A 24944-nucleotide genomic window follows, 5' to 3' on the forward strand; every position below is an offset into this window, starting at 1 on the left:
CTAATTACTTAGAACAATTATGTAGAACATAGAACACGGAGGATTTAAAATGAAGAAATGTAATTTTCTTGTTGACTTTTAAAAAGTTCGTAATGGAATTTTGCAAACGATTAACTGGTTGTCTCGTAACTACGGGCAACATCGTCATCGTATATGCACCTTAATTTATTACAAATATCGTACCTAACGATGGATCATTCTTAATTACAATGATTCAATGGTATTACTTAGACCGCCTTTGGTTTGCTTACCTAATTATCTTTGTTATCGCAGTCGCTACACCCACACACTGAAACTGTGTTATTATTGTTTGGCCTGGACCCTCTTTGTTCTTTTTTTGTTTTTTTCCATAAATAAATTTCGTGTCTGAAAGGCGAGAAAAGGAAAAATTACCATTCAAAACACATTGGAAAAAAAAGTGTCACTTAACTAATCCCAGGTTCTTTTCTTCCTCGATTAACCCAGATAAACCTAGCGGCTAAGTGTTATAATGTCTAATCCATATCAACAGGCCACTCCCAACTCGTATGAGTTAGACAGCTATGCTGGCAACAAGTACTCTTCCAACGAAGACGACTTTGTTCAATTTATGAATGAAATTCAAGACATCAATTCTCAATTAGACAATTACTCCCACATAATTAACCTTATCAATAACAAACAACGTAATTATTTGCACGATATAGATTTGAACGATACCGACGAAGACACCCGTGCCTCTGCCCAGATTGATAATTTGGTCAATGAAGCCCAATCTTTGCAATTAGAATTGAAATCTCGAATTAAGAATGTTCAAACTCAAGCTGTTCATAGCCGTGATCAAACCAAGCTTGACCAAGCAGAAACATGTAGAAAGAGATTCTTGGATTTGATTCAAGAATATAGAATGGTTGAAGCTAACAATAAGGAAGAAAATAAACAACAAGCCGAGAGACAATATAGAATTATTAACCCTAATGCCACCGACGCTGAATTGAAGGCTGTGGTTGAAGACGGTAGTGAGCAATATTTCCAACAAGCATTATTACAATCAAATAGAAGAGGTGAGGCCAGATCAGTGTTGAATGACGTCCAAACTAGACATCGTGAGTTGATCAAGTTAGAAAAGACCATGGCAGAATTAACTCAATTGTTCCATGATATGGAAGAATTGGTCATTGAACAAGATCAACCAATCCAACAAATTGAGGAGCAAGTTGCTGCTGCTCAACATGATATTGAACAGGGTGTAGGTCATACTAATAAGGCTGTAAAGAGTGCTAAAGCAGCCAGAAAAAAGAAGTTGTGGTGTTTCTTCATTTGTGTTATTATAATCATTATTCTTGCTGTTATTTTAGGTGCTTATTTCGGTACTAGAAATTAATAGTGCCCTATGGGGTGTTTTTAAATCTGTTATTACCTTTTACGGGCTAATCGGATTATTGACTGTTCTGAAAAAAGGAATAATCTTCATAACTACAAAGAGTTTTTGCAGACCATAACTTACTTTTTTTTTTTAACTCCATTTTTGTGTATGTCATATTATATAATATATTTCGTTTTGTTTAATCTTAATAAACTTTTCATTGTTGATTTACTTGAAAGAAAGTATAAATTGATAGATGGGTTAAACGACTTTACTTGCATGGTACTGTATATAATATAACTATTTTTATCACCGAACTTTTTTTTTGCCGACGATTTGTAACGTTTTTTTTATTTTAACCTGTATAGTTGTTTAGCAAAAGTCTATAATCATGATGGTCTACAGCTAGTATATGTTGTAAATTCTCATTAAGTCAATTATGCTCTCGGTTGTGCCAAGTACATGTGGAATTTCAAAGGCTTGAATGTGGGCATAGGTTCTTCCTCTGTGGAAACCACAGTAGTAGGTTCTGGGGTAGTTTCTACTTCAGTGTGTTCTTCTTTGGTGGTTTCTTCTGAGATGGCTTTTTCTGAAATAGCTTCTTTACGAGTGTTCCCTTCTAAGGCAATTTCTACTTTGATAATTTCCTCTTTAATGGTTCGCAATTATACTTGCTCATGTTATTCGTAGGACGTGGAAAGAGACAAGAATTTTGTTGCCAACTTGCCCTATAGGGCTCGTTTTCTTGTAGATGCTATCATTTTCTTGGTGTATGACTGTGATATTGGTAATATATATAAGAATATACCTTGGCTATAAAAGCATGAGACAAAACTTGTCAGTGCGAATATTTACAGATTTCAATCAACTAAAAGAACGAAAGGTTTCAAGTATTTTTCTTGGAATATATCCCAGCACTTGATAGTCATTTGAATGCATAACTTGGCGGCTAATAATTCATATCACACCAAGTATTTGCTGATATAAATTAAACATTCGTACCAACTCTGTGGATCAAGTGGTATTAGACTTGGGAAACCGTGGCACAAATATACAAACGCCAAGCCACCATCGGAGTTTATGAAAAATCCCCGGCGAAATATGAGTTATTCTTGGACAGAGTGTTGATCAAGTTGAGAAATTAGAATCAAACCAATCACACTTTTGGAAGAAGGGGGGATGAGATAACCAGGTTTTAGAAACAGCCTGGAATGTAAGTGGTATTTTTCAGAGCCATTGGGTGATCTTAGTTACGGTTGATTTTCTATAGCTGAACTAATTTGTCTATTGTTCCCTAGATTATGTGTTGAGCCAAGTACGATGGCTAAGGTAGAGTTTTATTTTTCGACAGCAGACACGAGAAAGATAGAACCAAAGACCAACAAGCTCGAAAAAGATCTCGACTTACACTGTGGTATAAAATACTACAAAATTATACAAATAAACTTTGTAGAAGCTGCTAGTTATATGGAAGAAGAATAGGTGCATTTAACCAATGATTAATGGTTAAGTAAATAATCTTATTGCTCGCTATTACATTTTCTTGGTTTAATTTGTAGGTTGTATGTTTAGTAAGATTTGTTTCAATAACATAATTTACTATGATTCGATTAACTGTAAACAATACTTCCCTCTACGTGAAAATATCTTTCATTAGCCCACCTAAACTAGATGCAACCGTGGTTATGATATTGTATTGTATTGATTCATTTTCTCCTCTTTGATTATCATGTAGAAACAATGGTTAGTTCCATCCCCACTTATTAGTCATTGTACATATATTGTTTGCTATTGGGTAGTCAACTCCAATCTAGCACGGCGTGTTTTAGCGAAATCACAGCATATCCATTCCGGAGTAATTCAAATGCCATAGCATTTCATAGCGATTTCGGAGTGGAAAGAGTCAACAACATACCCGTGAATAACCGAATCGAAGGTTTGAAAAACTGTTCTGCACACTGTACTAGTAAACTCTCGGAGAAAGTTTTGTTTTGCGGACCGAAAGGGAAAAAGAAATTGTGGTGTTTACTCCGGAAGCGGCTGGATCACGTGTTCCGGGGGATGAATGAAATTTTTCTTTTTCCTGGAGAACCAAAAAAAAAAAGAAAAATATGAGTAATAGTTGGGTCATTTTTCAGTCGTATAAATATACCCAGAAATTTTTTCATATTTCATATCTCTTTTTTTGGTTTGTATAGTAAGAAAGTATCCATCATGCCTATGTTAGCCGATCCTTCTGTCAAATATAAGAAATTTCCTGACGTTCATTTACCTAATCGTCAATGGCCATCCCGGTCATTGAACAAGACCCCCAGATGGTTATCCACTGATTTAAGAGATGGTAACCAATCCTTACCTGATCCAATGTCAATTTCTGAAAAGAAACAATATTTCCAAAAGTTAGTTGAAATCGGGTTTAAGGAAATCGAAGTTGCCTTCCCGCTGGCTTCCCAAATTGATTTTGATTTCACCAGGTTTGCTGTTGAAACTGCTCCTGCTGATGTTTCCGTTCAAGTTTTGTCTCCTTGTCGTGAGGAGTTGATCACTAGAACCGTGGAGTCGTTAAAGGGTGCCAAAAGAGCCACGGTGCATATTTACTTGGCCACTTCCGACTGTTTCCGTAATGTTGTTTTTGGTCTTTCCAAAGAAGAATCAAAGCGTAAAGCAGTTGAATGTACTAAGTTGGTGCGAAAATTAACTAAAGATGATCCTTCCACAGCTGGTACTGATTGGGATTTTGAATTTTCTCCAGAAACTTTCTCAGATACTGATTTAGATTATGCTGTTGAGGTTTGTGAAGCTGTCAAGGCTGCCTGGGAACCAACTGAGGAAAAGCCAATAATTTTCAACTTACCTGCTACTGTTGAAATGGCCACTCCAAACGTGTATGCCGACCAAATTGAATATTTCGCTACCCATATTTCCAATAGAGAAACCGTTTGTATTTCCTTACATCCACACAATGACCGTGGTTGTTCGGTTGCTGCTGCAGAATTGGGTCAATTAGCTGGTGCAGACCGTGTTGAAGGGTGTCTTTTCGGTAATGGTGAACGTACTGGTAATGTTGACTTGGTTACTTTGGCCCTTAACTTGTACACCCAGGGTATTTCTCCTAAATTGGATTTCTCCGATATAAATTCCGTGATTGATATTGTTGAAAAGTGTAACAAGATCCCCGTTCATGCTAGAGCACCATATGGTGGTTCGCTTGTTGTTTGTGCATTTAGTGGGTCGCATCAAGATGCCATCAAGAAAGGGTTTGCTGCCCATGAAAAGGAAAAGGAAAAGGCTCAAGGAAAACAAGTTCACTGGAAATTACCCTACTTGCCATTGGATCCTCAAGATATTGGAAGAACTTATGAAGCCATCATCAGAGTCAATTCTCAATCCGGTAAAGGTGGGTCAGCTTGGGTTATTTTACGTAACTTGGAATTAGACTTACCAAGAGGGTTACAGATTGCATTCAGTAAAGTTGTTCAAGATCGTGCTGAAGTTAAGGGTCAAGAATTAACCAATGAAGAATTGTGTGAATTATTCAAACAAGAATACTTTATTGACTATGATGAAGATGCACCACCAACTCACTACAAATTGGTTGACTATTCTATAACTTCTCCAAGCAAGGGAGTCAAGCAAATCGATGCTGAATTAGATATCGACGGTAAGTCAGTCAAGATCAGTGGTCAAGGTAACGGTCAACTTTCTGCTTTCACTGACGCTATTTCCAAGCACTTTAACATTGATATCACCGTCAAGAACTATCATGAACATTCTCTTGGTGACAATGACTCTGCTTCTCGTGCAGCAACATACATTGAAATTGCCTTGGGTAATAAAGTTACCAGATGGGGTGTGGGTATCCATACTGATGTTTCTCAAGCTTCTTTCTTGTCGCTTATTTCTGTCTTGAATGGATTACATAGAAATGGTGATCTCAAGTAAAGTGTTTTTATTTATTTGACATTTCAATTCCCCCGTGTTTAGTACATAGTAAAGAAAATCGTTTATTTAGTAAACCATGACCATTGTATAAACAGTGTAGTTGCAAGCGCTAAATTTTATCTTTTTTTTGCGATTTAAAAAAGACAATCCGCGTCATAAAAAAAAACCATGTCAATAGCAACACACGAGGTTGATACAATCACACTATGACACAAGAAAGTCAAGCTAGTATTGCTGATACATACAAGCAGTTAAATGAAGCAGAAAAACAAGCTGCTAATTTAGAAAAAATGTTGGATAATTTCGAACTGAAACTCGAATCAATCCTTAAAGAAGCCCAAGCTATCAGCCAGGAAGAGCTCAAGCAGGTGGAAGAGCCTAAGCAAGAAGAGCCTAAGCAAGAAGAGCCTAAGCAAGAAGAGCAGAAGCAAGAAGAACCTACAGGAGATACGCAATCCAGTCATTAAATGTCTATTTACTTAACATATTCAATAAGTCACTCTTGGTTATGAACTCTGGCTGCTCGGTTTTCACAAACGGATTGATCGGTCGACGAGGGTTTATAACCATGGAATTGCCATCGACAGGTATTTCATCAAGTTGATTAATGACAACTTTTGCTGACATTCCTCTTTCCAACCACCACTTTTGTTTGTCTGAACTTGGAGGCGGTAATGTCTTGGTATCATCAAGATCAAGGTAATCAAAACTGGATGTTAAGATATCATTAATTCCACCATGGGTCTTTTTGTAAGTTTCGTATAATTGATTAGACAAGTTTTTCTTTATAGAATTGTTAATAACATTCACAGTGATTTTAAACATGGCATAAACCGGCCGATGGTCGGAAAATATTAAATCCTGGTCACAATTGTAAACTAACGGTTTCACGATATTTGTCGGTGACTGGTAAAGAATTCTATCGGTCCAAGCGGGAATTCTTTGTTTCTCACTAGTATCATATGTCTTGGTTCCATTATCGAATTTATATGTTGGTGGAAACTTGATTTCTAACTCGTTATAAAACGGGAAACTCTCCCCATTCGCCATTTGTTGATTCAACTGATCAAACTCAAATAATTTCCCAAACTTCTTGGCTTCGATCAATTGCTTGACATGGGTGTTGGGTAATCCAATTCTATAATTGAAATCCCCAAGCCAGATAATAATATCATGGTTCTTGATACGTTTATTCTTGCTGAATTGGATCCCCTTGGATAATGTCTTGTAGTTATTGTGTCTTTCTTCAACATTGGTCAACCCGGCAGCTAAATGGCTAGACACAAAGCAGAAACTGGTATCACAGTATTTGAAACTTACAGCAACCCCACCTTTATTTGAACTTACTCCTCCTAGACCGGTTTTCTTAAATGAACATTCAATGTTAGAAATATGCTTCAATTGATCTTGTTTAACATATAAGAGTAAAGCCAATCCCCCTAATTGTCCACTCCACATAACCATATACTTATTCTCGTTCTTGTTCAAACATTCTAATATTTTCTGTTCCCAATGATACTTGTTCTTAACATCGGTATTCACCATTTGTTGCGGGTTCAATTCAACAATCTCTTGCAAGCCAATAAATACCAAGTCATAATCCTTCAAGGTGTTATCAGGGAATATCCATTTGGTGATATCCCCATCATACGTGCTTCCATTAACATTGAATGTAGAAGTGTACAAATTGATATCTAAAGGGGAAGTGTACAATTGCGCTTGTCGTTTCAATTCACGTGAAACATAGTCATGAATGGGATTGTGTAAACTTAAACTAGTTTGATCTTGTAATCTTCCTAACAATTTCAAAATGGCAATTTCATTAGGTTTCGATTCAACAACCACCCCACTGAGGTATTTCTTCTTGATATGGGATTTCATGGTGGATGGACGCGAAGTTGCACTGGAAGATTGTAATTTGTCACTAGTACTGGCAAACTTGGATGTAAGCTTAGACAAGTACTGCTCATTTTCATGCCATAACTGACCGTGTTTGGTGTACACATCTCGATCAAGGCTGATCCCCACATCCCGAAATGCCAACTCTAACACCTCTTGACTTATAATCTTTCCTAAAAAGTCCACTTTCTTCAAACAATCAAATGAATTTATTCTGAATATACCTAATTGCTTCCCAATAAAGTTCTGATCCAAATTATCATACAACAACGCCCCAAAATCAATAAGTGATGTGGAAATAAGCGATACTATATCATAAGGATTAGACCCAGTATACCCGAGTTTCTTCATGCGGGCAGTTGGAATGGGTATATTTGAGTACAATAACTGAAACCCAGTTTCCACGAGGGTCTTGTTGAGATATTCAATATGTTGTTGGTATGCATGACACAACATCCCTTTATACGTCCTTGTGTCTTGGCTTAATGTGTTTATTATATGAACATCACCGAATTGGTTGGCCAAGATTTCAAAATGTCGACTGAAGGCGTGTTGACTGGCTTCGAATGAACGTGGAAATACAATTCTTTTGGTGTTGGTGGATAGAATGTTCTTGCTGTTTTCCATTTCCCAATATATCGGTACATTCCCCCGTACTATAACATAAGACAAGACGAATTTTCGACAATACACTACGATTTCTGATTCAACAAAGTTTGAAGTGTATCCATTCCCGTCAGCACCCCAATCACCAAATAATGGACCTTCTTTAAGGCATGCCTGTTTAGAGATCAATGTCAATAATGCTTCTTCTCCATTGATTTCCGTGTTTACAGTCTTGGCGTATCCTCTGGCTATAATTATGCAGAATCCCGTGGCATCAAATTTATGTTGTTCATAAATAGACAATCTATTTCTAAACTCCATAAATTCATTCATCATAAATCTATTCCATTGAAACCGGCAGAAATAGTCGGTATCAGCAATTAGCTTGAACGAATCACTGTCTGTAGACACCCCTCGCTCTTGAATGTTTGAAGTAACGTCAAATTGTCTCGAATAGAAAAACGCCCCACTGGACAACAACTTGTTAACTGACTCAGCAGGGTATTCCATAACTAGCTTTTCTCGTTCCAACTGTTCTTCCTGATATATTAAATCATCGTATTCATCGTTATCCAAGCAATAAAACTCAACCCCGGTAATGCGATAGATTCGTTCGGCAATCGTTGGACTTGCTATAAACTCATCATTGGTGACAAACCCAAGATAGATATTCCCCTTGACGTTAATTAATCCAAGGAATCCAAGCAAGGAGCTTCTCGGTGTGATGTCTCTAAAACTGGACAAATCAAGAGAATCACGATGTATAAACTCAACCAATACTTTATTGGCGCTATCCTTGTGTTTTTGTTTGTCATTCAGATGCAGAGACGACATCAATTTCTTCAACCTGCGTTCTTTGTATCGCGGCCAAGGGTGTCGTATAACAAGGGCGTGGGTGTTTGTGGCAAGTACAAATGTACGCGGCCTTTCATTGAGGTATAGTTTCATCTCTATAGGTCTATAAACAGGCGGTGATCTGTGTGTAAACTTTTCTTGCAACACTTTTGTTTAGAATTGTTTGGGTATAAAAATAGGATTGCTTTGTGTTCCTGCATACAAATTGGATATTGTTGACATGGTAGCATCGAGGCTGAGTATTTATTTATTTAGACTCTTATCGTCATAGAAAACTTAAACTTATACACCGTTACACAGAAAAAAATTATACACTAAAGTGATTGGACATGGTTATGCGGTCTTCTTGGTCTTCTTTTGCTTCAAGTGACCTTCAGGAATCCAATTAACGTCATAGCTTGAACCGGAAGGAGTACCACTTCTGGAGGAACCTTCACTTGAAGGAGAAGCACCTTTTCTTGGAGTGGCAGCAGCAGCCTTGACTGGAACAACACCTTGGAAGTATTGCTTACCCCAGATGTCGTAACCAAGGTAAGCCAATCCACCGAGGGAAGCAAGCAAGACCAATTCCAACAAGATTAATCTTGGGTCAAAAATGGAGATTGGAGCATCGTCAATGGTAAGCAATTGGCCTCTGACAGTAAGAACCTTGACTTGGTTTTCGTGGGCCAAGAAGATTTGTGGAACTAAAAGATAGTTACCTGGAATTAAATTGACGGCAATATCTTGCTCAAAACTACCAGAGGTACCTGGTTCGATAACCAAAGCATCAATTCTGGCATTGGTCAAGTTAGAGGCAATTTCACCTGTGGTTGGGTCTCTGTAGGAACCAGTGACTCCAATAAGAGTGATTTCTTCTGCTTCGTTGTTTTGGATTTGGTAGCTGATAGTAACAGTTTCGTCATTTATCCAGTTGGCAACATCATTAGATTTGATATTAGGAGTTTGAACAATGTGGTAATCAGCAAGTATACCAATTGCGTTTGGTTCAGATGTAGTCTCGTAACCGGAAACAGACGCAATGGCTGCGGTAAACAAAGTTAAAACAGAAGTGAATTTCATTGTGAATCCAGGTAGATACTTATGTTAAAGTGTGGGAAAAGGGGATCAATTTTAATCCGACGACCTTTTTTTTTTTGAAAAATTAAACTTGTCAACTTTTTTTTTCCCTTGCGTCCAGCACACCCTTTAGTCACGTGATGTGCTTGGCCATTTTTTTAGGTTTTACAAAATTTGATTTCACTACAAAGCCCATTAATTAGCATTGCAACAGAAGCTAAATACAACTAAATGTTCTTGTTTCGAGCGAGGCGAATGCCGTGTGGTCGAATCACTCGACGGTATGTCTCTCGTACTTCTGAACAAACCCAAGATCCCGCCCACAAGGAACACATCAACCGTGTTGTCCTGGGAGCTATACGAAAACGCGAAGGAAAAGCTGTTAAACATTACCAAGAGAATTACACGCTAGTCGACCAGTACTTGAAACATCATAAGAAAGTTCTTGACATAGCCGACAACCCAAAGATTGTTCTGTCGATGTTTAGTAGGGATTCAAAGTTGCAAACTGCTACTTATAAGAACCTTGAGCACATCCTTGGTAGTCTTTCATATACTAATGTGGACATGAAATCAACAATCTTGCTAATATCGCATTCCCTTCTTGAATCGATTTCCATTGAAGAAAGACTAAAACTGAAAGGTGTTCCTGAACTACATAATCCTACAAACTTGAAATATGCCATTGATCATATTAAAGAATCTTCCTGGTTTAATTCCCTTGAACAGTACAGATACAAGTTCCACCACTATAAATCAGGACAATACTTGAATTATTGGAAATCCGATACTACCCCAGCAATATTAGGAGAAGATTATATACGGTTTCATCTGACGGTGAAGGATTCTTCGGAATATATTAATCGATTTGACCTGGCATTTGACAAGTACCAAAAAGATTCTAATCATATAGCCCTTGGACTAAAGATAGTGCAGGCACTCATACAATGCAATAAGAATACCCCTACGCTTGAAATATGGACATATTTACTTTCCCAGTTCCAACGATTTGGACTTTACAATTTCGCAACCATTGTATACCTATCCTTGTTCCACTATAAACACCAAACAACTGTGCTTGCCAAGCACCCAGAACAACTCACTGCACCACTTATGCCTGATCATTTCCTGCACTTGATACTAGCACATCCAGATATTCTTGGTCCTATATTCGCATATCAAGCACGAAACCAAGACGTGGAAACTGCCGTAGATCTCCTTGCCTTTTTACAATTAGATCAGGTTATTAAAGAGAGGCATCCCTATATGTGGTCTAGATCAGGTATCCACCTTATTAGAATCCCTCAATCCATATTCCTTGCCCCGGAATTAACAATTTCAAGACAGTGTGTTTATGTGATAATGAAAGCATGTCTTGATCTTAACTTGCACGCATATTTCGGATTATTATTTGATAAAATCTTGGTTGATTCTCAAGATTCAAACACGATCAAATTGAACACCGGCAGCTATAAACTTGTGGAAAACATCTTTGACGAAGAGTTATGTTTGCTTTGGATTGAATATTGCAAGAGAACAATCGATAGTCGTGCTGTCGGTTGGCTATTAACTTATTTCTTGCCACAATATTTGCAACGACAAAATGGACAATTTCTGGATAAGTTCAAAGCAGAATTTAAGGAAATGATGGTGTTGTGTGATTATGAAAGGAGATACCAAGAATTGCAGAAGCAATATAGTTTGTAAATACACTCTTGTACATAGAAATAGATTATACATGCATTATGAGAAGACCTGAGAAACTTGTTGGCCATGTTGAAAAGTAAGGTGGTAATTATGGTCCAAATATAGACCAGAAAAAGTGGCAGCCAAAAATTTTCGCCATTGACAACCACCTCTTTATCCACCTCATTTGCAAACACACACAGCCCCTACCCGTTAAAACTCCTTCAAATATACTTATTGATGCGGTTTAGTAAGAGGATAGGTAAACTACAGAATGTGTATGTATGTTGGCTGACGTTCTTGTTTACATTCTCTCCAAGTATTCGGCGAAACGTGAACTTCCAGCTAATAATACTAACTAAAGAAAGCAGGATCCTTCAATTACAAAAAAGTAAATCATTCTAAATCTATTATTATTAAATATTAAAAGTACAAATGGACATAAAGATACAAAAATAGGGTTCGTTTACGTGACGTGGTATAAATATATGCAAGAAGAAATTGGGAAAACTCTAACGGAAGTACTTCTTTTCAAAGTATCTTACAGCATTGAATCCGATAAAACTAAAAGCGAAACCTAATTCAAATGCAATATCACCACCGAATTCACCAATTTGTCTAGCAATAACACCAGAATACCAAGTTTGATTCATACCTAAAACAACCCCGGCAACACCACAACAAAATCCAAAAGTACCAGCTATACCAATTGGATAACTCTTCTTATCATGGAAGTTTTCATAATCGTAAGCAGAAAACTTACCTTTATTCCAAACAAAATGTTCAGCCAACATTAAGGATTCATAAATGGCAAGGTAATAAGCAATCAAGTTCATGAAATTTTCCATAACAGATTCAAACAAATAATAAGCAGGAATACAAATAGCCAAAGTAACACAATTACCTAAAATAGTCCAGCAAACTCTTGGAACCTTAGCTAAAGGACTCCAGAAAGCTTGGACGGAAAGGGCAAGGGAGTACATGTTTGGAACATTGTTGGCAACAGTACTCAAAGCAAGAAGGACACAACAGAATTGACCGAAACCATGTAAGGAATCTTCAACAATAATAGCGTAAACTAAACCACCAACTGAGTATTCATTGTACAAGTCAGCCCATCTTTGGTTGGTTAAAGTACCAGTAGCACAACCAGCACCAAGAATCAAAGTGAACAAAAGTGGACACCATAAACCAAAGAAAATAGAAAAGAAAATCTTGTACAAGTTAGCATTACGTGGTTGATAAACGGTATAGTCAGAAGCATAGGTAGTCCAACCGGTAGCGAAACCGAAAATGGTACCACCAAAACTCAAGACGTTACCGGCAGTAGTTGGACCACCAACAAATGCTTCACTGGTAAAGTTACCGGACATGGAGAATCTGGCAATAATGACAAGGAAAACAGCCAAGTTTGGAATCCATGACCACTTTTCATAATGATGAATAACATTGTAACCAAAAAAGGTAACTAAGATAGTCAAAACAACCAAAATCAAACAACCAGCCCATGGTGGTAAAGTTTGGTTGTTAACAATGTGTAACAATTGAGCTGAGGACATGATATTAACTGCCCCCCAACCAACACAAGCAACAGCATTGATGGCGGCGAAAATCCTGGTGGTATAATCACCAATTAAGAATTTAGACAAGATAATTTGTCTTAACCCCAAGACTGGACCAAAACAAGAAAAGAATGCAACAAAGAAAACACCTAACGCAGAAAAGAAAATAATAACCAAACATGCTTGACCAAATGCTAAATCAAAAACGGTAACACCCAATGCACCCAAGGAGAAGGTGGCAATGACTAAATTGGCAGAAAGCCACATAGTAGCAGCATTCCAAAGGGAAGTATCAGTTTTTTCTTCATCAGTGACCAATTCAATACCTTTAGTTTCGGCATTAAGCTTTTGGGCCCAACGATCAATAAAGTTGGTTTCAGTAGTGGTGGCACTTATTTGCTGAACAAGTGGAGATTCAATGGAACCCTTTTCGGTAGATTTTTCGAGATCTGACATTGTATGTTATAATAAATTTATTGCAATTAATTTGAATTGGATGGAAAGGGAATGAAGTATATTTACTATGATGGGGGGGATATGGTTTAGTAAATATAGAGACGGTGATTTTGGGGGAGGTGGGTAAAAGTAGTGGTAGTTTAAATAAAGGTTTAAATAAGCTTTGGGAAGATTGGGTTGATAAAACCTAGCGGTAGTTTCTTCTGGAGTAGAAAAAGTTTCAAAAAGTGAAAAAAATCTGAAAGAAATTTGCATTTCTTTTTATATATTGTGATAGATCTTGGCAGAGTCTCTCTATGTAAGTAAATCATGACAATACTTCCCTTTGTAAAAAAAAATTTTAAGTCACCATCTCATGCAAAAAGGAAATATGAAAAAATAATGTGGAAAAAAAGAAACGGTAACAATGGATTTTTATTTTTTACGTCAAGACGAACAATATACATTTGGTTATTTTCCAACTGTATACAGGATATTGGTGGAATTGCCTTAGAAACACAGAAAAAATAACTCATTTACTAGCCCGAAAGGCTCAAAAAATATTTTGAATTGAGATAAGGAAAACCCGATGCATTGGACACAGACAAGGGAGAGGGGAGCGCAAGATACTGATAGAAGCAGAGATATCGAGTTTGAAGAGATAACTATATGCATCTTTATCAAACAAGTTTCGCTTCCTCCGCGGGGTCTTGCCTCTCCAGAATGGCGCCACTGATGCATTGTTGGTGGATTTTTCTTGACCTCCAGTTATATAGTTCTCACTGGAAGCATAATAAATGTTGTAATTACTCCTAACTATGTCCAACCAGCAAACACGCTAAGAAAAGTACATCTCTTCTCGAACGATCGTTCTCAGTTGCGTGTTTTGTGCCCCCATCGGAACGGCACTTGAATATTTTTAGGGAACCTTTTCCCTTTTATTTTTTCGTAAATTGATAATTGTTTTTCTATTGCGCTGGCCTATCAATTGAAATGAAAAAAGAATCACAAACTGATTTGTATGTATCAGGAGTCAAAATTTTGCGAGAGTTAATTAAAGATTTAATTAAATAGTTAATTTCCATCGGGGTTTTCCCGTTCGTTTAACATAATCAAGAAGGGTATGTGATTCCAGCGCTCAGCCCTCTCCCATTGTGTCTAATTCAGTCGCTATCAATTCACAATTAATCAACCCCGTAATTAACATTCCAAAATAATTTAGAGACGCAATTCATATCAGCAATATGCAATTATTGATAGGCGTATATCTCCAGGTTTTGTTGATAAGCAAAACCATAGATTGCAAAACGGAATTACCGAGGGGGAAAGTGAACATTTCACGAATCCATATGAAAAATTTGCATAAAAATAATTTATTTCGCCTAAAAAATATTTTTGAAATGCGGAAACTAACCGCGTGCTAAAAACGATTCAGGTCTCGAATTTATATTCCAGATGGTAGCGAGGATTAAAAACAAAAAAAAAGAAAGGAAAAAATCGGATTTATGTTTAAGCGAGCAGATGGTCTAAAGGCGGTCGATGAATTTATTGTGTGACATAAACAAGCGGATATCACGGACGTAGCCGGTTGCCTCTTCCACTAGATAATTTCTTTTCTGATTATATGAGAAAAGCGGTCAGCCGTCACAGGGTCTTCCGCATGTTGTTGCAGTCAAGCTAGAAATATTGGGACTCCCTCGCGCGCATGAGGGGGGGCACCATGCAACAAAACGGAGATAATAATTACTAAATAAAGAATAACTATAATTAGAATTGCATTTGAAGTTCAGGATTTAAGCAGCTAATAATCATATGAACTGTGTTTAGCCTGATATTCATGTTTACATATTGGAATTAAACAGCTAAGTATAATATTTAGTAAACTTTTTGTTAATATTTTATGTAAAATATAAATAATTTGTAGATCGACAAGATACTTTAACAAATTGACTTACCAAACAAAGTAATATACATGCTACAGCAATCACGAATATATTACCATATAGAGGATCAGTTTATACAAATTATTAAGCAATTTAAAACTTCTAGAAAAGATGGTTGCAAATAAATTATTTTGGTGCAGGATGCAGCCCCAACCCTAATATTTTTCACGTGGGCCACAGTATTTACGAGATCTATTTTATTCAACATGCGTTCTACAGGTACAAGAACTCACACAGTAATTCACCAACATTAATCAGTCATTAGGATTTGATTATCCATAAAGGTTGTGGACAGCCAACCCTATCATCTCTTTATTCGATTCCAAAGGTATTGAAAAATAGCAGAAAATAACATTATCGAGCATTGGTCCTTATTCGTTTACATTAAGTAACTTCAATACACTAAGCGAATTAGTCCATTAATCTTGCGTCACATAGAAATACACGACTACAGTTATAATTAAATCTAATTTTAAAATTATTATTATTCTTATATATAAAACATATTTAAACAATTCTCGTAAAAATCAAACCAGGTTAGCTAAACTAGAATTAGTATTGGATACCATTCTTAGTAAGCAACTCTCTTAACCTCAAAACTTCTTGTTCCAATCCAGTCTTTTCATCAATCAACTCTTCAACTCTTGTTTCTAATTGTGTCATACGTTCCATCTTACGAGCTCTAGATCTACGAGCAGCCTCAGTGTTCTTAGCACGTTTAAGCAGAACAGGGTCACTCGAATCAGCTACAACTGGTTGCAATGGTTGAGATCTAGACTTCTTGGAGTATGTAACACAGCCCAAGTGGTCAACTTTAGAACTGGTTGACTTCTTCTTAGAATCAAGCAATGGTGTTGGGAGGGTTGATGATGGGTTTGGAGTAAACAATTGGTTAGGAACCAGGAACTCAAAGGATTCCTCAACTTCAGTGAAGCGTCTCTTGGAACCAATTGTCATCGAAGTGGCAGTGGTTGATGGAGCAACACCTGGACTTGAAGTAGCAGTAGTGTTTGCCGACTCAGCGGAAACAGTAGCATCTGAATTGAATGCCTCGTCGCGAGGAACAATTTCTTCATCATCAATGGCACCTAAATCATCCAACGAGAGTAAAGGTTCGTCATTAGTACTGGTGACAGCACCAAATAAGGAAACCCAGTCATCCTTGGTGTTGACCTTGGAGCCATCAACGATGAGGTCCAACTCATCAAACATAGGAGTGTTTTCCAATTCATCCATGGTACAACTGAAAACCAGGTCAAGCACACTCGAGTGAATGGGCATTGGTGAGGCTGGTCCAGGTTTACGTTCCATAGGCAATGCTGAACCTAATTCTGGTTCAACATGGATTTGCTTAGTGGCGGGAACAACAACGTCGTTGGTTGTGTGTTCATCGGAAGCAATTAAAATCTGAGATTCAAACAATGAATCTTCGAATAACATAGGAGTAGTAGCAGACATTTTTAAATTTAACAATTCTTTAATAATGGCAGTAAGGTAGTAAATTTATTGTAATCAGTAATCTTTAGTAGTAATAGCAACTTTCTGGGGCAGTAGTAGTAGTAGTAGTATACGTCATAGTGGACGGGTATGTAACTTTAATTTATCTCAACATCTTTAACGGGGGGTTATTAGTTTATTTTATTTCTTAATAAAATCTCTTTAAACAAACTCTTTATATATTATAATATAATGGGGTGATTTAACACATCTTTAATAGCAATCTCTTTAGTAAAACGGGGAAAAATAAGTAAAAAATTTAAAAGTATTTAGGAGTTTGCTGTTGTTTGTTGAGGATATAGGGGAAAAAAGAGTAGCAGTGAAAAATTTTTCAGTTGTGCGGAATTTCACATTATTTATAATTTTTTTTCATACGAGATCAAGAGTATGAAAGTTACGCATAGTGTCCCTGCACAATAACTATGCTCGTAGATCTCAGTACGCGACGCTAGTGCGCCTTTTTTCTTATTGGTTCAGATTACTAATAAATGTGTCACAAACACATTTCATGCAGGAGTGAATAATATTTAGTTTCCTGATTAAGCGCGCTTTACTGGTTTAGGAACAGACTACTTCGTAACCGATCCTCCATGCAAGCATTTTTGTATTGAGAATAATTGGTAGTCAAGTGTCACTAATAGCTTACGTTCTAACGAAGGCGTCACGAGATTCTGAAAGCACCAGACATAGTAAATTCATTACACACCACTTATACAAAACCCTCCTCCCCCTCTCCCTCTCAATTGCGCATTTGAGGAGTATTGTTTTTCCACAATAGGTCGATCCGTTGGAGAACAAAGAGACTCCTTTATCACGTGCTCTTCAACAATGCATTGTGCTATAGCATCCAATTTATTAATAGATGCGGTTCAACGGAACCCACTACTATACAATACTTGATCTTCGCTCACCGTTTACGTTGCATTATCGGCTGCATCTGCGAATTCGGCCCGTTGTCAGGACTATTTCTCCCTCTCTCTCTATATATATATTAGATATTTACGGCAGCTGGATAGCGGAATTCTCGTTTATTGGTTAGATAACTACTTAAACTTCAACCATTTTGGTAGCTTATTTGGTTTCTTGGATTCGGAGCTAGCTTGACCAGTCACTTCTTTAGGAGGTTTCTTTTCTTGTTCATCATCAGGTAATTCCCCTCTCATGCTTTCCAATACTTGCCCTGGCATCTCAGTTGTTGCTCTAACTGTGACGTCACCTTCACTCTTGACATATGGCCCTGATATGTTCAAGTCATTCTTGGCCAACTCCCAGATAAGGGTGATTCGTTCACTCTTGAAATCAGGCATTTCATGAAGCAACTTGCTATTCATATCAAATGATTGCCCAAGAGGCGAGAATGGCGGGTATCCCAATTTCAAATTGTAACCGTTTATGAAATCCGGATAGAGTAATTCATCAATCCTTTTAACTAGCTGACCAAATTTAACAAGATGAACATCTTCAAGGAAGTTAATTTGAAGAATAGTTAAATCAGGAAATTTAACTCTGATAAGATATTTGGAAGGTAAGGAGGCTGGAGAAGGCGATACCTTCTTCTTTCTAACCCCCGAGTTTTTAACGATGTTGTGATATGCTTTAGCTTGGCCCAATGTCATTTCGTAATCTTCGTCAGGGTTCTCATAAGTACTAACCTTACTAGAAGTAGAGGGAACGTAAAGTTGAGGCGTTTCAGCAAGTGGTTCTTCAACATAGACAGGATCAATAGGAGTTGACTGTTTGCTTGGAGTGGTGGCTGAATCCACATCCTCAAGCACTTTCTTGTGATCATGAAATTGTTGCAATGGCTTCTCTTCATCGATATCCATAGGTTCAACGTGTGCAGTCTTTTCTTCCTGTTCTTGCTTCTGTTCTTTCAAAAGTCTTTCAGTATTTGCTTTTTCCTCTTCCTGTCTTCTTCTTTCTGCTTCCTCGAGCTTTCTCTTTCTTTCACCTTCTAGTTGCAACTTTACCGCTTCTTGCTGTTCAAGGTTTATCTTTTCCTGCTCACTTACCAGCTTGGTGTAGTTCAATCGAATAACAACACTGCCAACTTTCTTAGTCACGACACTTCCTAATTTGACCGAATCATATTGACCTGAGCTGGAAGTCAATTTCAAATCCAAGATCCGCACTTCGCTGTCTCTTGTAAGATCAACAGCGAAAAGATCAAGCAATTCACGAACGGTCAAACTTGCCCCACATTTCTTGATTGAACTAGCTCCATCCACCGTTAATTTCACATTGACATCGAAATCGAGATCAAGTTTGCTAACTGAAAGCTTCAATTTGGAGTTGTTTAGAAGTGGAGTTAGACGAATAGGAAGAGACGAATCAAGCGGTTTAGAATTGTAGGAAAGTGTGCCTGTATATTCATCTTTTGATATTCCAAACTTTGGGAGTGCTTCGGAAACGAGCTGCGATATTGTGGTTGATTTAGGGATGGTGAACTTTTTACTAGAAGCTCCATAAGTTATATTGAGAGCGATTGAGGCCATTTTGTCTGTTGTTGCTTACTAAACGGTGTGTAGAAAGAGATCGTTTGATGAATTCACAGTGTTTTTTTTTTGCCATGGAATCTTACAGAAGGCAAACAAACCAATGTCGTAGATTTGGTGTAGAGAAATGTCGCATTTCTTGGACGACAAATGCGCTATCAGTTTCCGTTTACTGAAAAGAAGAACAAGAAGAAGAAGAAAAAATAAAAAAAAAAGAAATGACCCACGCACCTAGAGGAGGCAAAGTTGACAGAAATATAAATAACTCACCCTTTGAACCTTTTTATTAATACTTCAGTCTTCACTATCCAAATAGAATAAATAATGTGTGGTTGCCTTTCCGATCTAATTTTGATTTTGCTTTCTGTATTTTTCCCGCCTTTGCCAGTATGGATAAGGAGAGGGATATGTTCTTGTGACTCATTGATCAACATTGCTCTTTGCATACTAGGTTACTTCCCTGGTCTTATCCATTCATGGTATATAATAGCCAAATACCCACCATACTCATACCAGCGCAAACCTGATGTTTACGTTGTGGTGCATAACGATCTTGAAAGTCAAATGCCTCATCCATCTAGATCTCAGAGACAAGCATATCCTAGACAACAACAACCTTCTGAAGTTCATGTTCATTATCATCAATCACCTCCTCCTGCCCCTTCTTCTTCTTCTTCCCAACAACAGCCATTAACCGGTGCCGGAAGTTCTACTTATGGAGCCGTGATTGAAGGATCATCGGCTCAACCTGATTCTGGCGCTCCACCCGCCTATACCGAAATTGATAACAAGACCCAGCATTGAGAGGGTGCGATATATTTAGGGAGAAGTTTTACACAGGGAGACATGTAGGAGAGTAGAATGTTTTTCAAATAATTTTAGCCTGCCTTTTTTCTTTTGGCTTGTCGTCCAATTTAGTTCTATAATGTTGTTTAATAGATGCACTTAACGTTTAATGAATAATTTGCACTTTGTACTACTTTAACAGCTCAATGTAGTGATCATGATTCACCTGTTTTAATCTCCGAAATTATCGGCTGAATCGGCCGTGAAAAGAGTTGCGATTTTTTTTTCCCACATGGTGGCTAAGATAAGGAAGTGGTCTATTTTTATAAAAAATTACAACCATTTCCTCCTCCTCCTCCTTCTTCTTTCTAGACACCTCTACAGCAAAATGTCTTCGTTGATTAAAGAAACAATTGCCACCATGGATGATCCAAAATCTTCCCCCATGTCACAATCTTCGTCAACTTCAACCACTTCTTCCACAACAACTACCGCATCATCACTATCATCTATACCTTTCTACATCTCCTTTCAAGATTGGTGGTCGTCCCTGAGCCAGCTTATGAATGCCAGTAGTTCCAGTACATCTGTAATCCAGCAAAATCTAGAAATACAGGCTGCCAGATTGAAAAACCGCATGATAGAATATGAACTTTTCAAATCCATTCTCCCAGGCTTTATCCATATCTACCCCCCAAATGCACCTACCCCCGACGAGGGTCGCCATCCAGTATTTGCCGAATTCATAGACACAGAAGTCTCAGATAATGTCACAATACACGAGTTGTACTTGGAGAACAATACCGAAGGAGGCGAGGAACAACATATAGTAATAGTCCATGGGTACATGGCGGCCTTGGGGTACTTTGTCAATAACATCTCAGAAATAATATCGACTCCAGGAATGAGGTTGCATTTGATTGATCTTCCTGGGTTTGGTAACTCCCTGCGTCCCAAGTTCCCGGCAGAATTTCTTATAGAACCAGACACGCGCGAGGCCAAGATTGCCCAGATCAAACTTGTAGAAGGTTGGTTCATTGATTGCATTGAGACATGGAGAATCAAGAGAGACTTGCATAAATTCAATATGATTGCCCATTCAATGGGGGCATACTTGACGAGCTGTTACTTGATGAAGTATAACCGCGACCCAAAATTGGTGGTGGATCGGGTCATACTTGTGAGTCCCATGGGAACAGAGTCAAGCGAGGTTAGTTTACTCAGTAATAAGCCCACTGAGGAAGAGAACAAACCGGACCCCGAGAACGAAGTTGAACTTCTCGTGGAACTGTTGGAAATGGGCCGTCCTCGATTCCCCAAGAATTACATCATTCGCACACTCTGGAAACATAATAAATCCCCGTTTATGATATTGCAGAAACTAGGCCCGTTTTATTCCAAGGTCTTGTCATATTGGTCATTCAAAAGATTCAAGAACCATGCAGATGAAGAAGTTATTATGAAATTACATAGATACTCGTACTCCATTTTCAACCAGTTCCCAGGATCAGGAGAATTGGCAATTACCAAGTTTATCAATCATGAGATTTTAGCCAGACTCCCACTTTGCGAACGAGGACTCATTGAATATTTCAAAGAATATAACGTGCAAGCACTATGGCTTTATGGAGACAAGGACTGGATGAACCATCGTGGTGGAGAACACATACATACTCAAGTTTCCAAGACTGATCCTTCACTTTCTCAATTTATGATTGTTGAAAACGCCGGTCATCATATTTACTTGGATAATCCAGCCAAGTTCAACAGTATCGTTACCAAATTCTTTGATCTTAATATTGATTCGAACTTGTAATGTTCTATAGATCTATATAGTATATTTAATTAATAGAGCTGATGCACCCTTATTCTATCGCAGCTAGATACTTGTCAAGATCTTCTCCCAGCTTAATTGCTTGCATCAATTTCATGTAAAACCTATGCTGATCTCTTGCTTCAATTTTATTCCTCAATATTTCACTTACTTTATATGCTCCTTGAATAATTTCATGTGGAACTCCAGCAAGCTTGGCAACGTTTAATCCATACAGATTTCCAATCACACCTCTAACCAAATTATACAAAAATACAACCTCGGGGAACTCACCGTCCTTAGCCACTTCCTTGAACCCCATATGGTAATTCACTACTTGTCCCGGGAACTCCTCTTCTAAAACATGGAGACTGGGGTAATGCGTAATAAAACAAACCAACGGCCTCTGGTTGCACTCAACAAGATACTTCAACACACTATACGCAATGGCGATCCCATCTGTCGTCCCCGTGCCTCGCCCAATCTCGTCCATAATCACAAGAGACCGATTAGTCAATCCCGAAATGATGGATCCACATTCATTCATCTCGGTCATGAACGTTGATTGTCCCCGCAAAATATCGTCTCGAGCACCCATACGCATAAACACAGTGTCGAAGATCCCCATGGTGGCTGATTGACAGGGGATGTATGCACCAATCTGGGCCATGATTACGAGCAAGGCAATTTGTTTAACATATGAGGATTTCCCACCCATATTGGGACCGGTGATGATTAGGGCTCGGTCTTTATCATATGTCATAGAGATGTCATTGGGGACGTAATTATCCCGTAATTGTTCGATGATGGGGTGGCGTCCCTGACGTACTTCAACTAAGAGATCATCAGTGAACTTGGGCCTGACATGGTTGGGTATGAGACTGGCAGCAGTGAGTGAAAGGAGACAATCAAAAGTTGCCAAATGTTTAATGGTGTTGCGAAAGAAGGGGTGTTTATCGTCAATTTGCTGCAAAAAGGCCATGTAGGCCTCATCACACCTCTGCAAGAGGATTTCTTGATGATATTGAAGGAGATTGTACAATCGAGAAATTTCTCGAGTTCGGAATCGACTCACAGCTTTATTCCCGCTGATTCGTTGGAACGTGTCCGGAAGCCCATCCACGTCCTTCCCATTACGCACTTCAATCAAGTATGGTTCTCGATTAACAGTGATGTATTTCAAATTGGCTCGTTTGAGTAAATGCCTCACATTCTCTAATTCCTCATCGAGAAGCCTTTCGATGTCGGTTATTTCCTGTTGTTCCTTGGCGATCGGTTCAGATTTGAAATTGTTTAAGTTGAAAAACTTGGTCTTTTGCTCATCAATGTCCTTGGACTCACTCAATAAATAGCTGGGATTAATCATATCCACAAACTCTCTTGCGACATTAGTTTTTGAGAAATCAAGCAATCCTTCAAATATGTCTAATAACAATCGTGACTTGACACTTTTATTCAATTCACAAATCGATTTTTCAAACTGACCCACCACTTTGAAGACATCATTAAACCCGTGAATCATAAGGAACGCTTCTTTTCGACTCAACTTACCCGTTTTGTAACTGACGGAGTAATGCGCTTTGATTAACAACTCTTCCAAATCCAACCTTTTAAATTTGTCCAATTGGTTTCGAAGAGAGTCAACCACGTGAATGTATCCCTTGCGCAAGTCTTCCACTGCTTGTAGACGGTCTTCAATGGCTGGTCGATGCACCAATGGTCGACTGACCCATTTAGTGAACATCCGTTGTCCCATGCGCGTACGCGTGTGATTCAAAAGCCAGACGAGAGTGCCTCGTTCAGATTCAGGGTCAGTGGAGTTGGTGAATACATCCAATGCGTTCAAAGTGCTGGCAGGAAGGATCATATAGTTAGTGGAATTGGTAAACGGGGTGATATTTTCACGGAGGGTGAATACACTGTTGAGCTTGAACTCGGACAAGTACTTCGTTAGTGTTGCAATGCATGATTGTACCGAATGGGGAAAGTTGATGGTGTAGTATTCAATCAAGTCTGCATCTAGTTCAAGGTCTTCCAACTTGCTAGTAGTTTTATGCATGGGCACAAGTTCAGGATTGATTAGTTTTAGAATCTTTAGTGTACTTGAACTTATTTCGTCTTGGGAGTTAACTACAATGACTTCAGCAGGAGATAAATACGTCAATCTTGTCTCCATTTCCTCTCGGTTCAATCTGTCTTTGAACATGTCATAAATAATATTACCTGTAAGCAACTGCACGGCAACAATTGCAAAATCATGCTCATTAACTTCGCAAATACAAACAATATACTGAGGTTTCTCATTGTCATTGTCATTACCATTCCCTACAAACTCATCACCAAGATACGTGCCTTTAGTATAAACACCCGTGACTTCTCTCTTCATTAAGTCAGACCCTTTTTTCTCAATAGTACGCACAATGGCCGATTCTTGCTGTTTAACTACGCCAATCTTGTATCCGTGGTTGATGATTCTCTTGATGTTAATGTGTAGTTTGATGTCGGGGAACGAACAATACGCAAACCGGGGATTGTCCTTGGGGATGTACATGATGTTGAGGATGTGCGATACAATCTCGGCATGTGGTCCGTACACTTTATACTTGTATCCTACTTGAATGAGAAGAATCTTGTCGTGATGCGCGTCGGTTAGGTCAATGATCTGTTTCTCTAGGGGTGTATATGACGGTTCTTTTGGTTTCCTTGCTGATTGAGTTTGCTGTTTCCGCTTTTGTGGAATGGCCGGCAGTTCTGTATTATCTGAAGTCAGTGGGGGTGTGGGTGTGGGTGGAGTTGGAGTTTGGAGAGCTGGAGACGAACGTTTGTGGTTGCCATTTTTAAAAGAAAATTGATCAAGAACATTTGCAGTTGGAAAAGACTTGGGTGAATTCTCTTCACTCTTGATTGGTGTAGCACTCTTGAAGAAGCTACTGATGGTTGCCTGTTTGGTTATGGGCATAGTGTAAGTAAGTCCGTTGCTGCTTCGTGTTGCTTAGTGTTGGTTTGTGTTGCCAAATTTTT

General features: G+C 38.3%; 13 protein-coding genes across 13 annotated transcripts; 7 read left to right on the forward strand and 6 right to left on the reverse strand. All coding sequences in view use genetic code 12, as the record gives it.

Moving 5' to 3' along the window:
- Positions 1–450: 450 nt before the first annotated feature.
- On the forward strand, positions 451–1570 carry SSO2 (syntaxin; the record flags this gene model as incomplete). The annotated part of the gene is made up of 1 exon (XM_007374271.1): positions 451–1570. One exon carries the CDS (start codon positions 491–493, stop codon positions 1361–1363), a length of 873 nt encoding a protein of 290 aa, XP_007374333.1.
- A 127-nt stretch (positions 1571–1697) lies between these two features.
- SPAPADRAFT_60163 (uncharacterized protein) lies at positions 1698–2948 on the forward strand (the record flags this gene model as incomplete). The annotated part of the gene is made up of 1 exon (XM_007374272.1): positions 1698–2948. The coding sequence occupies one exon, from the start codon at positions 2666–2668 to the stop codon at positions 2825–2827; it is 162 nt and encodes a 53-aa protein (XP_007374334.1).
- Positions 2949–3539: 591 nt separating this feature from the next.
- Positions 3540–5372, forward strand: LEU42 (Leu42p; the record flags this gene model as incomplete). The annotated part of the gene is made up of 1 exon (XM_007374273.1): positions 3540–5372. A coding segment is annotated over one exon (1222 nt), but the record flags the coding sequence as incomplete, so codon positions are not given.
- Positions 5373–5493: 121 nt separating this feature from the next.
- Positions 5494–5754, forward strand: SPAPADRAFT_136106 (uncharacterized protein; the record flags this gene model as incomplete). Its single annotated transcript, XM_007374274.1, has 1 exon — positions 5494–5754. One exon carries the CDS (start codon positions 5494–5496, stop codon positions 5752–5754), a length of 261 nt encoding a protein of 86 aa, XP_007374336.1.
- A 4-nt stretch (positions 5755–5758) lies between these two features.
- INP51 (phosphoinositide 5-phosphatase) lies at positions 5759–8626 on the reverse strand (the record flags this gene model as incomplete). The annotated part of the gene is made up of 1 exon (XM_007374275.1): positions 5759–8626. The coding sequence occupies one exon, from the start codon at positions 8624–8626 to the stop codon at positions 5759–5761; it is 2868 nt and encodes a 955-aa protein (XP_007374337.1).
- A 239-nt stretch (positions 8627–8865) lies between these two features.
- Positions 8866–9742, reverse strand: SPAPADRAFT_60166 (uncharacterized protein; the record flags this gene model as incomplete). Its single annotated transcript, XM_007374276.1, has 1 exon — positions 8866–9742. The coding sequence occupies one exon, from the start codon at positions 9707–9709 to the stop codon at positions 8981–8983; it is 729 nt and encodes a 242-aa protein (XP_007374338.1).
- A 151-nt stretch (positions 9743–9893) lies between these two features.
- SPAPADRAFT_60167 (uncharacterized protein) lies at positions 9894–11456 on the forward strand (the record flags this gene model as incomplete). Its single annotated transcript, XM_007374277.1, has 1 exon — positions 9894–11456. A coding segment is annotated over one exon (682 nt), but the record flags the coding sequence as incomplete, so codon positions are not given.
- A 448-nt stretch (positions 11457–11904) lies between these two features.
- Positions 11905–12858, reverse strand: FCY21 (purine-cytosine permease; the record flags this gene model as incomplete). The annotated part of the gene is made up of 1 exon (XM_007374278.1): positions 11905–12858. A coding segment is annotated over one exon (954 nt), but the record flags the coding sequence as incomplete, so codon positions are not given.
- A 2949-nt stretch (positions 12859–15807) lies between these two features.
- On the reverse strand, positions 15808–17127 carry GCN4 (amino acid starvation-responsive transcription factor; the record flags this gene model as incomplete). The annotated part of the gene is made up of 1 exon (XM_007374279.1): positions 15808–17127. The coding sequence occupies one exon, from the start codon at positions 16788–16790 to the stop codon at positions 15885–15887; it is 906 nt and encodes a 301-aa protein (XP_007374341.1).
- Positions 17128–17872: 745 nt separating this feature from the next.
- SPAPADRAFT_54832 (uncharacterized protein) lies at positions 17873–19324 on the reverse strand (the record flags this gene model as incomplete). Its single annotated transcript, XM_007374280.1, has 1 exon — positions 17873–19324. The coding sequence occupies one exon, from the start codon at positions 19322–19324 to the stop codon at positions 17873–17875; it is 1452 nt and encodes a 483-aa protein (XP_007374342.1).
- A 302-nt stretch (positions 19325–19626) lies between these two features.
- SPAPADRAFT_60171 (uncharacterized protein) lies at positions 19627–20307 on the forward strand (the record flags this gene model as incomplete). Its single annotated transcript, XM_007374281.1, has 1 exon — positions 19627–20307. One exon carries the CDS (start codon positions 19649–19651, stop codon positions 20126–20128), a length of 480 nt encoding a protein of 159 aa, XP_007374343.1.
- An 83-nt stretch (positions 20308–20390) lies between these two features.
- MSH3 (mismatch repair protein) lies at positions 20391–24903 on the reverse strand (the record flags this gene model as incomplete). Its single annotated transcript, XM_007374282.1, has 1 exon — positions 20391–24903. The coding sequence occupies one exon, from the start codon at positions 24880–24882 to the stop codon at positions 21976–21978; it is 2907 nt and encodes a 968-aa protein (XP_007374344.1).
- SPAPADRAFT_60173 (uncharacterized protein) lies at positions 20401–22903 on the forward strand (the record flags this gene model as incomplete). Its single annotated transcript, XM_007374283.1, has 1 exon — positions 20401–22903. One exon carries the CDS (start codon positions 20958–20960, stop codon positions 21924–21926), a length of 969 nt encoding a protein of 322 aa, XP_007374345.1.
- Positions 24904–24944: the final 41 nt, after the last annotated feature.

The sequence above is a fragment of the Spathaspora passalidarum genome (genome assembly GCF_000223485.1).
Source record: "Spathaspora passalidarum NRRL Y-27907 unplaced genomic scaffold SPAPAscaffold_3, whole genome shotgun sequence".
NCBI lineage: Eukaryota > Fungi > Ascomycota > Pichiomycetes > Serinales > Debaryomycetaceae > Spathaspora > Spathaspora passalidarum.